General features: G+C 51.3%; 1 protein-coding gene across 2 annotated transcripts in view; it reads left to right on the plus strand.

Moving 5' to 3' along the window:
• LOC140404817 (trypsin-4-like) overlaps nt 1–1,115 on the plus strand; it is a 42,006-nt gene extending 40,891 nt beyond the window's left edge. The window contains exon 5 of one of the 2 annotated variants that reach the window (XM_072493555.1): nt 715–1,115. In XM_072493555.1, coding sequence (XP_072349656.1) covers nt 715–1,092 — 378 coding nt within the window. In that variant the 3' untranslated portion in view covers nt 1,093–1,115. The remainder of the gene's footprint in view (nt 1–714) is intronic. The other variant, XM_072493556.1, reaches the window with a different exon arrangement.
• The last annotated feature ends 11,188 nt before the right edge of the window (nt 1,116–12,303 follow it).

Raw genomic sequence — 12,303 nt, forward strand, 5'->3', positions numbered from 1 at the left:
CCCCCCTCTGGCTGAAGAAATTCCTCCTCATCTCTGTTTTAAAGGATCGTCCCTTCAGTCTGAGACGGTGTCCTCTGGTTCTAGTTTCTCCTACAAGTGGAAACATCCTCTCCACGTCCACTCTATCCGGGCCTCGCAGTATCCTGTAAGTTTCAATAAGACCCCCCCCATCACATCCTTCTAAACTCCAACGAGTACAGACCCAGAGTCCTCAACCGCTCCTCGTACGACAAGCTCTTCATTCCAGGGATCATTCTTGTGAACCTCCTCTGGACCCTTTCCAAGGTCAGCGCATCCTTCCCTAGATACGGGGCCCAAAACTGCTCACAATACTCCAAATGGGGCCTGACCAGAGCCTTGTACAGCCTCAGAAGTACACCCCTGGTCTTGTATTCTAGCCCTCTCGAATTGAATTCTAACGTTGCATTTGTCTTCCTAACTGCCGACTGAACCTGCACGTTAACCTTAAGAGAATCCTGAATAGAGACTCCTAAGTCCCTCTGAGCTTTGGATTTCCTAAGCCCTTTCCCAAAGAATGTGAGCTGGATTTACTCATCCCCTCATCATCGGACAACACCCCCCATTGCCCCCCTCCCCGATCCCAGGGACCGATCTATGGTGGCGCAAGGTTGGGGAGGGGCGGGGTGTGCAGACAATGTAACGGGGAGATTCCCGGGCGATGCAAACTCCGAGTGACACGTGCTTGCTTTCCAGGGAGACAGCGGAGGACCGTTGATGTGCCAGGGAATGAACTCGGAGACCTGGATCCAGATCGGGATTGTGAGCTGGGGCAACGGGTGTGGGGAGTCGCACAGTCCAGGAGTGTACACTCTGATTTCAAATTACATCAAGTGGCTGGAGGCCACGTCGGAACAGGCCGGGAAACCCTACATCCCGAGCCGGGACACCTCATCCGGATCACCCAGGCAGGAGGTGAATGTCAACGCATCGTCCCAAAACCCATTCCCAATCCAGCAACTGACAGAGCAGAATGTCACTCAATCGTCGACTGCCACCACGGCCGGCCAGAGCAATGCCTTTCTCTCAATAATTACTTTCACTTGGAGAATTCTTATTCACTGTGTTCGATAAATAAACTAAATTATATTTACAAAGGATGAGGAACTGACTGGGAGTTATGGGAAACGGTACGCTCCCGCTACACTGTCCCCATCTAACACTCCCAGGACAGGTACAGCACGGGGTTAGATACAGAGTAAAGCTCCCTCTACACTGTCCCCATTAAACACTCCCAGGACAGGTACAGCACGGGGTTAGATACAGAGTAAAGCTCCCTCTACACTGTCCCCATCTAACACTCCCAGGACAGGTACAGCACGGGGTTAGATACAGAGTAAAGCTCCCTCTACACTGTTCCCATCAAACACTCCCAGGACAGGTACAGCACGGGGTTAGATACAGAGTAAAGCTCCCTCTTCACTGTCCCCATCAAACTCTCTCAGGCCAGGTTCAGCACGGGGTTAGATACAGAGTAAAGCTCCCTCGACACTGTCCCCATCAAACACTCCCAGGACACGTACAGCACGGGGTTAGATGCAAAGTAAAGCTCCCTCTACACTGTCCCCATCAAACACTCCCAGGACAGGTACAGCACGGGGTTAGATACAGAGTAAAGCTCCCTATACACTATCCCCATCAAACACTCCCAGGACAGGAACAGCACAGGGTTAGATACAAAGTAAAGCTCCCTCTACGCTGTCCCCATCAAACACCCCCAGGACAGGTACAGCACGGGGTTAGATACAGAGTAAAGCTCCCTCTACACTGTCCCCATCAAACACCCCCAGGACAGGTACAGCACGATGTTAGATACAGAGTAAAGCACCCTCAACACTGTCCCCATCAAACACTACCAGGACAGGTACAACACGTGATTAGATACAGAGTAAAGCTCCCTCTACCCTATCCCCATCAAACACTCCCAGGACAGGTACAGCACAGGGTTAGATACAGAGTAAAGCTCCCTCTACACTGTCCCCATCAAACACTCCCAGGACAGGTACAGCACAGGGTTAGATACAGAGTAAAGCTCCCTCTATACTGTCCCTATTAAAACACTCCCAGGACAGGTGCAGCACGGGGTTAGATACAGAGTAACGCTCCCTCTACACTGTCCCCATCAAACACTCCCAGGGCAGGTACAGGATGGGGTTAGAGACAGAGTAAGCTCCCTCTGCACTGTCCCCATCAAACACTCCCAGGACAGGTACAGCACGGGGTTAGATACAGAGTAAAGCTCCCTCTACGCTGTCCCAATCAAACACTCGGAGGACAGGTACATCACGGAGTTAGATACAGAGTAAAGCTCCCTCTACACTGTCCCCATCAAACACTCCCAGGACAGGTACAGCACAGGTTAGATACAGAGTAAAGCTCCCTCTACACTGTCCCCATCAAACACTCCCAGGACAGGTACAGCACGGGGTTAGATACAGAGTAAAGCTCCTTCTACGCTGTCCCCATCAAACACTCGGAGGACAGGTACATCACGGAGTTAGATACAGAGTAAAGCTCCCTCTACACTGTCCCCCTCAAACACTCCCAGGACAGGTACAGCACGGGGTTAGATACGGAGTAATGCTCCCTCTACACTTTCCCCATCAAACACTCCCAGGACAGGTACAGCACGAGGTTAGATACAGAGTAATGCTCCCTCGACACTGTCCCCATCAAACACTCCCAGGATAGGCACAGCACGGGGTTAGATACAGAGTAAAGCTCCCTCTACACTGTCCCCATCAAACACTCCCAGAACAGGTATAGCACGGGGTTAGATACAGGGTAAAGCTCCCTCTACACTGTCCCCATCAAAACTCCCAGGACAGGTACAGCACGGGGTTAGATACGGAGTAATGCTCCCTCTGCACTGTCCCCATCAAACACTCCCAGGACAGGTACAGCACGAGGTTAGATACAGAGTAATGCTCCCTCTGCACTGTCCCCATCAAACACTCCCAGGACAGGTGCAGCACAGGGTTAGATACAGAGTAAAGCTCCCTCTACACTGTCCCCCATCAAACACTCCCAGGACAGGTACAGCACGGGGTTAGATACAGAGTAAAGCTCCCTCTACACTGTCCCCATCAAACACTCCCAGGACAGGTGCAGCACGGTGTTAGATACAGAGTAATGCTCCCTCTGCACTGTCCCCATCAAACACTCCCAGGACAGGTACAGCACGGGGTTAGATACAGAGTAAAGCTCCCTCTACACTGTTCCCATCAAACACTCCCAGGACAGGTACAGCAAGGGGTTAGAAACAGAGTAAAGCTCCCTCTACACTGTCCCCATCAAACACTCCCAGGACAGGTACAGCACGGGGTTAGATACAGAGTAAAGCTCCCTCTACACTGTCCCCATCAAATACTCCCAGGACAGGGACAGCACGGGGTTAGATACAGAGTAAAGCTCCCTCTACACTGTTCCCATCAAACACTCCCAGGACAGGTACAGCAAGGGGTTAGAAACAGAGTAAAGCTCCCTCTACACTGTCCCCATCAAACACTCCCAGGACAGGTACAGCACGGGGTTAGATACAGAGTAAAGCTCCCTCTACACTGTCCCCATCAAATACTCCCAGGACAGGGACAGCACGGGGTTAGATACAGAGTAAAGCTCCCTCTACACTGTCCCCATCAAACACTCCCAGGACAGGTACAGCACACAGAGAGGAATTGGTGAATTGATGACTTAAAAGGAAAATTGGGTGAGCCGTGGAGTGAAATAAAGCCTCAGGGTTATGAGGATATGACGGTGGAATGGTCCTCGGTAGGGTGATCCTTTTGAGGGTTGGTGCAGACTTGATGGGCCAAATGTCTTCCTTCTAGACTGTTGGGTGTCTATGGATTCAATGGACTCCATGGTCCGGCGCCTGCTTCCCTACCCATCGTTACCTCTCACTGGACCATAATGCTAATCCACCTGACCTCCTGCCCCTTCTCAATCGCACCATCCCCAGTGTAGACCCAACTCTGTATCGCCCGACCTCGCCGCTTCTACATCGCCGCTTCTGGGCCTCCTTTCGAACACCTCTTCAATCTTCAGCGAGGTCTCCGCCAGGCCTGAGATTTACACACTGGCCGCTGTGGGGGCTCCTGAGACCTTCTACTTCCCTAGCACCTGTATGAGGAGTGTACAGCCCCAAAGAAGCAGCCACCAGGAAAGACAATTGAGAACCAGCCACCTGAGAAGCGAGTGGGGCAGGTGACCAAAAGCAGGGTCAAAGGGTGAGGGTTTGAGCGCGTTTCGGAGGAGATGGTGGTAATGTCACTGGACAGGGAATCTTCCCCTTGTCCCGTATTCCTTGCCGCCGCGCCATTCTCTGGAAGCGGGATTCTCTCCCTTCCCGCCGCTTGTCCCTGGGATTTCCCACCGAAGCCGTCCCGCGCCATCGGGAACCTCGCGGACGAGGATGCACTGCCAGCGGGAAACGATGGACGAGTTAAATCAAATTGCAAATGGGGAGGAGACCAATTGGACTCCGAGTGAATGAAATGAAGCCAAGTGAAGAGCACTCTTATGCTCATTGGTGTTGGGATTTTGGGTTCTTTTTCCTTGTTCTTTGTTCTTTCGGGAGAGAAATCTGTTGCTTCGGCAGCTGAAGTTGCAGCAAGAGGCCAGAATGGGAAGAGCGCAGTGATTTTGGAGGATTGTGGGGCTGCAGGGGGTCGCAGAGACGGGAGAGGGATGGTGGGATTTCAAAATGAAGGCGGGGCAACATTCCTCTGGAGCTTATTGCATTTCTATCATCAAGCCTCGAAGCAACCCTGGATGCTTTGAAAAGAGATACATTGTTCTTTTAAATCTAACTAGGAATAAAAACGTTTTAAAAATCCCAACACCAATGAGCATAAGAGTGCTCTTCACTTGGCTTCGTTTCATTCACTCGGAGTCCAATTGGTCTCCTCCCCATTTGCAATTTGATTTAACTCGTCCATAATGAATTAGCAGCCGGCGAACCCATAATCGCTTCATTGCTGACGTTTGCGGCCCAGCTATGCAAATGAGCTCTATTTCGGTTTTCAGATCACACACTGATGCCACGCAATTCCTACCGTGCGGAGGGAGGCCATTCGGCCCATCAGGTATGCACCGATACTCTGAAAGAACACCCTACTTAGGCCCACTCTGCAGCCCTATCCCCGTTACCCCATCTAACCTGCACATCTTTGGACACTAAGGGATAATTTAGCACGGCCAATCCACATAACCTGCACATCTTTGGACACTAAGGGGCAATTTAGCACGGCCAATCCACATAACCTGCACATCTTTGGACACTAAGGGGCAATTTAGCACGGCCAATCCACCTAACTTGCACATCTTTGGACACTAAGGGACAATTTAGCACGGCCAATCCACCTAACCTGCACATCTTTGGATACTAAGGGACAATGTAGCACAGCGAATCCACCTAACCAGCACATCTTTGGACACTAAGGGGCAACTTAGCATGGCCAATCCACCTAACCTGCACATCTTTGGACACTAAGGGGCAATTGAGCATGGCCAATCCACCTAACCTGCACTTTTGGACACTATGGGGCAATTTAGCACGGCCAATCTACCTAACCTGCACATCTTTGGACACTGAGGGGCGATTTAGCACGGCCAATCCACCTAACCTGCACATCTTTGGACACTATGGGGCAATTTAGCACGGCCAATCTACCTAACCTGCACATCTTTGGACACTGAGGGGCGATTTAGCACGGCCAATCCACCTAACCTGCACATCTTTGGACACTATGGGGCAATTTAGCACGGCCAATCCACCCAACCTGCACATCTTTGGACACTAAGGGACAATTTAGCACGGCAAATCCACCTAACCTGCACATCTTTGGACACTAAGGGACAATTTAGCACGGCGAATCCACCTAACCTGCACATCTTTGGACACTAAGGGACAATTTAGCTCGGCCAATCCACCTAACCTGCACATCTTTGGACACTAAGGGACAATTTAGCATGGCCAATCCACCTAACCTGCACATCTTTGGACACTAAGAGGCAATTTAGCACGGCCAATCCACCTAACCTGCACATCTTTGGACACTAAGAGGCAATTTAGCACGGCCAATCCACCTAACTTGCACATCTTTGGACACTAAGGGGCAATTTAGCATGGCCAATCCACATAACCTGCACATCTTTGGACACTAAGAGGCAATTTAGCACGGCCAATCCACCTAACCTGCACATCTTTGGACACTAAGGGACAATTTAGCACGGCCAATCCACCCATCCGGCACATCTTTGGACACTAAGAGACAATTTAGCACGGCCAATACACCTAACCTGTACATCTTTGGACTGTGGGAGGAAACCGGAGCACCCGGAGGAAACCCACGCAGACACGGGGAGAGCGTGCAAGCTCCACACGGACAGTGACCCAATCCGGGAATCGAACCTGGGGCCCTGATGCCTAGAGGCAGCAGTGCTAACCAGTGCACCGCCATGCCGCCACATAACCGGAGCCTCTCATCTGGGGTACCATCCCAGTTCATCGCCTTCCCATGGTCCGGAGAGGGTGTGGAGCAGTTTTACCGGGATGGTTCCAAGGACGGGAGGATTTTAGCTACGGGGATTAGGGCTGGGGAAACCGAGCTTGTTCTCCTTAGAGCAGAGGGAGATTGAGGGGAGGTTTGATCGAGGCGGACCAGGAGGAAGACGCGTTTACATAAGGCAGACAAAGATAATCTCTTCCCATTGGCTGATGTTGCAACATCCTTAGGACTTAAGGTTTCGGGCCAGAGATGGCGGGTTGGGGGGCCGGGGGGGTGGGGGGGATTTGAAGAATAATACTTTTACCCAGCCAGTGGTGATGTTGAAACTCGTTGCCGACAATGGGGGTGAAAGTGAGGCCGATGCTTGATTTTGAAAGGAAATTGGATGGGTTCTCCGGGGAAGTAAATGTGCAGGGACATGGTGGAAGAGGGGGAGCGAAAGGGCCAGACTGCGTTGTTCTACAGAGAGCCAGAATAATTTTGATGGGCTGAATGTCCCTTCTGTACCCCGACCTTCTGACGCCTCAGTTTCTCAAACTCGTTGACAAGATGTGGATGTCGTTGGCCGGGCCCAGCACTTATTGCCCAACCCGAATTGCCCCTTGACAGGGGGGTGGGTGAGCCGCATTCTCGAATCCGCTGAAGTCCTCGAGGGGTAGGTACACCCGCTGCGCTGCTCGGGATGGAGTTCCGAGGATTTTCACCCAGCGACAGTGAAGGAATGGCCGATATCGCTTCGTTAATGGCCGCCGAATGCTTCAAAGTGTTTCCCAGCCAATTAATTTGCTTCTAAACATGACCGGCGGGGTGAGTAGTGTGACCATTGTTCGCCCCCCCCCACCCTAGCCTCCCCCACCCCGCTACCCCAAGGCTCTCTCACGTTCTTCAGCGTCCTCAAATTGTCAACCGTTGCCAGGGATAGTGCTTGGCGTTTTTTTTAAATCTCCCCTCCCCCCCCCCCCGCAACTCCCCCCACCCACCCACCCCCTGCTTAACTCGCCAATGCTCCTCAATGCGCGGCATCCAACCTTCGTCAGAAGACAAGTGGGCCTTTGAGTGCGGCAAATGACTCAGGTTTGACAAATTAGATTCCAATCTCTGTGATTGTCACTTTCGTGCGGTCTTCACTAATCAGACCCTTTATGGTGAGTGAGATTGTTTGTTTCGCACTAATGGCCTTCATTAATCCGTGCGTCGGCCGCATCAACCTCTACCGCAGATGGACTGCAGTCTCACTTTGCCTCGACATTCACCTCTGGAGCACAGTGTTGTTTTCCTTCAGACTGGTAATTACCCTGCCCCTTACCGGGTTACAGTGATTTGTGAGGATCATCAATTTGCCATCACTCAATGAGCTTAGCCATTAAGGAACAGAGCTGAAAAATCAGGAGTACACGAGACGCATGGAGTTTGACGAGTGAGAGGCGACTCGATCGAAACCTTCAAGATCCTGAGGGGGTGTCGACAGGGGGACGTGGAGAGGAACACAGAATTTACAGTGCAGAAGGAGGCCATTCGGCCCATCGAGTCTGCACCGGCTCTTGGAAAGAGCACCCTTCCCAAGCCCACCCCCCCCCACCCCATCCCCATAACCCCATAACCCAGTAACGCCACCCGACACTAAGGGCAATTTTGGACACTTAAGGGCTAATTTAGCGCGGCCAGTCCACCTAACCCGCACATCTTTGGACTGTGGGAGGAAACCGGAGCACCCGGAGGAAACCCCACGCAGACACGGGGGAGAGTCCGCACAGGCAGTGACCCAAGCCGGGAATCGAACCTGGGCCCCTGGAGCTGGGAGGCAATTGTGCTAACCACTGTGCTACCGTGCTGGGTGTTTCCAGTTGTGGGAGAATCTAGGACGAAGGCTTCACTGTTGAAAAATAAGGGGGCCGCCCCTTTAAGACGGAGGTGAGGATAAATATTTTCTCTCAGGCGGGGGGGGGGGGGGGGGGTCTCTGGAACTTTCTTCCACAAAAGACCCAGGAGGCCGTGTGGTTTATTCACGGTCTGACGAAATGTCCTCAATGGCGGCACACACACACACACAGACGCTAAAGTCCCCGACGGGACTACCAGAGTGCCAGTCCCAGTTTGGGCAGCCCAAGCTGGGCAGGCAAGCGCAGAAGCTCAATGAGTCCCACCGGGAAATTGATTCGGATTTCCCCAAGGGCCTCGTGAGGGTTATAACAGCAGTGGAAGCAGAATCGCTGAATATTTTCAAGGCAGCCCCAGGTAGATTCTTGATTAGCAAAGGAGGTGGGAGTTTATCGCTGGTGAGTTAATCTTCGAGGTACAGTCAGATCGGCCCTGGTCTTATTGAATGGTGGGGCAGCCTCGAGGGGCTGAATGGCCTCCTCCTAGTCCTAAGTCGTATGTTAGGGTGGTTGCGGATCGCCTGAATCACCGACAAGAAGTGTTTCCGACAGAGGAAGTTTGTTCCTGAGCTCAACGGCTTTGTACAACACCTGTGCTCTGTCCGGGCTCCCGGGGGATGGGAGGCGGGGGTAACTCCCGCGGCCCCCGCCACGTGACCTCTTGTGTTGCCATGGCATCACGCTCTCAGGTGACCACTCGCTCCACAGCGGCAACGTGGAACATTGAGGTACGAGAGGCACCTCGGCCGAAGATATGTAAACAACTGAACTAAGCTTCACTGTGGGCTCAAAGCCCAAAGCATGATGGTCAATTTAGGCCAAGTCAAACTCTCGCCAGGATTCGCAAGGCCTGCAGAAATGAACCAAATCATGCGGGAGAACTGGCCTCGAACTGTGAGAAAGAGAGACCCCCTTTGTGCTCGCTTAGGGGTCGTCACAATGTCTTTCCACACCAGCCCAGGGGGGTAACAGATAACAAAGCGAGTCAGGCTTCATCAAGCATGACCTTGTGGGAGGCCCATGGCAGACGAACAAGGCAAAGGACACGGAAGGCATTGAAAACCAATTAAATGGACTAACACCAGGTTTAACCTCGTTTGACATAGGACCATAGCGCCAAAAAAATACGAAGGTAAAGTCCACAGAACCGTCAAGGCTGCAGTGGTTAAGGGCATTGAAACATCGAATCCAGGAGCAGGAGTAGGCCATTCGAGCCTGCACCGCTATTCAATACAATCATGGCCCCTCATCTATCTCAACGCCATATTCCTGCCTTCTCCTCATTCCCCTTGATGCCATTAAAATCTAAAAGAATTATCTGTGGTGATATGCAGCACTAAATACACAAGGGGTTAATGTACATTCACTACACCTAGCTAGACACTAGAGGGAGCACCATAGACATGACACACAGACAGTCAACCAATAGCTCAGTAAGATAGGACACGACCAATGGGCATTCACGATGCACACAGAGGTGACACTACCACAGGGGGGCATTACACCAACCCATATAAAAGGACACAGCACACATGCTCAGTCTCTTTCCAGTGGAGACTCTCAGTGAGTACAGACACAGGGTTGATTGAACATCACACCCACCACGTGGATTGTAGCAGACTGGTTCGTCAGTCTGAGTAGCTACAGCAGGGTTAACAGTAGCGTTGAATCCAAAACATTATCTATCTCTTTCCTGAATACATTCAGAGTCTTGGCCTCCACAGCCTCCTGTGGTAGTGAATTCCAAAGGTTCACCACCCTCTGAGTGAAGAAATATTTCCTCGTCTCTGTCCTAAATGGTCGATCCCTGTGTCCTGAGACTGTGACCCCTGATTCTAGATTCCCCACCCAGGGGAAACCTCCTCCCTGCATCCAGTCTGTCCAGCACTGTTAGAATGTTATACATTTCAATCAGATCTCCTCTCTAAACTCGAGTGACTACAGGTCCAGTCGAACCAGTCCCTCCTCGTAGGACAGTCCCACCAGCCCCGGGATCAGCCTGGTGAACCTCCGCTGCACCCACTCTGTGGCAAGTACATCCTTTCTGAGGTAGGGAGGCCAAAACTGCTCGCAATACTCCAGGTGTGGTCTCACCGAGGCCCTGTATAACTGCAGTAAGACATCCCTGCGTCTGAACTCAAGCCCTCTCGCAATGACGGCCAACAAACCATTGGTCTTCCTAACTGCGTGCTGCACCCCGCTCTCCACATCCATGGACTGGTCTACAAGGACACCCAGATCCCTCTGTACGTCCCCATTTCCCAATATATCATTGTTTTTCAAACTTCTCTTCGAGCGACCCACGTTTACAGAATGACCGACTATTGCGACCCAGGCCACATTCACAAAAGATTCCCCATAATTACTTTTAAAAAGTCACGCTCATTGTCGGCACCTCTGTCTTACTGAAAGTAAATTTGTAAATTGAGCTGCTATTTCGCCTTAAGCGACAGCGCCCCACCCTGACACATCACCAAAGGGTGTAACTCAAGATTATTTGCTTATCCTATTTCTTCACCCCCAGTGTCAGCATTTGGGACATTTCGTGCAAGAGCTGGGAAGGTTAACAGGCTCCGTATTGCTCAGTTTTAACAGCGTCACGTTCGCGCGTTCAAAACCTAACACGACCTCGGATCGGAAATTAAACTCAAAACTTCAACTTCAGAAACTGGAGGCCTAGCTGTTAAACTAAAAACACGGTCAGACAGAATGTCACTGGATGCCTTTTCCCAGGTAATGAAGTAACCGATTGAAAGCATGCAAAAAAAACCACAATGCTGGGCACAGCTCAGCTGACCAATAGGCAAAACGTGCAGGCACATTCCATTCCATACACCTGCAACATTTTACCGGCTCCTGTGTACATGAGCGTAGTTTTAGTCAAATGCCAACTTGGCGAGCAATTCAAAGCCCGATAAAGGTAGATGCAAATGTCCTTGCTGTAGAGGAACCTATTCAGCTGATGGAGACCATATTGCCATGCGGCAAAGGCGGATGCTTGGGATGGGTATCTGGGATGAGGGGGTGGAGAGCGGCGGGGGAGGTGATGAAAAACAGAAGCGTCCTTGAAGGACAAGAGCCCCAGTGAGGAGAGACAATTCGTAGGCAGGCGGACAAAAAGAACAAAGGACAGTACAGCACAGGAACAGGCCCTTCGGCCTTCCAAGCCTACGCCGATCGCATGTCCTATCTAGACCAACCGCCTGTATTCTTCTATACCCCGTCTGTTCATGTGCCTATCCAGATAATTCTTAAAGGTCGCTAACGTATCTGCCGCAACCACCTCACTTGGCCGTGCATTCCAGGCCACCACCACCCTCTGTGTAAAAAGCTTCCGCCGCACATCTCCACTGAACCTTTCCCCACTCACCTTGAACCTGTAACCTTGAACCTTGTAATTGTCATTTCCGCCCTGGGAAAAAGCCTCCAACTGTTCACCCTATCCATACCCCTCATAATTTTGTAAACTTCTATCAGGTCGCCCCTCGGCCTCCGTCTCTCTAGGGAGAACAATTCCAGTTTATTCAATCTCTCCTCATAGCTAATACCCTCCATACCAGGCAACATCCTGGTAAACCTTTTCTGTACTCTCTCCAAAGCCTCCACGTCCTTCTGGTGGTGCGGTGACCAGAATTGGACACAGTATTCCAAAAGTGGCCTAACCAACGTTCTAAATAATTGGAACGTAATTTTCGAGCTTTTATACTTAATACCCCATCCTATGAAGGCAAGCATGCCGTATGCTTTTGTTAACACCATTTCCACCTGTGCTGCCACTTTTAAGGACCTGTGGACCTGCACGCAACAGATCTCTCTGTGTCTCTATGCTCCTGATGGTTCTGACATTTATTTTATATTCCCACCTGAATTGGATCTACCAAAATGAATCACTTCGC

The sequence above is a fragment of the Scyliorhinus torazame genome, chromosome 31 (assembly GCF_047496885.1).
Source record: "Scyliorhinus torazame isolate Kashiwa2021f chromosome 31, sScyTor2.1, whole genome shotgun sequence".
NCBI lineage: Eukaryota > Metazoa > Chordata > Chondrichthyes > Carcharhiniformes > Scyliorhinidae > Scyliorhinus > Scyliorhinus torazame.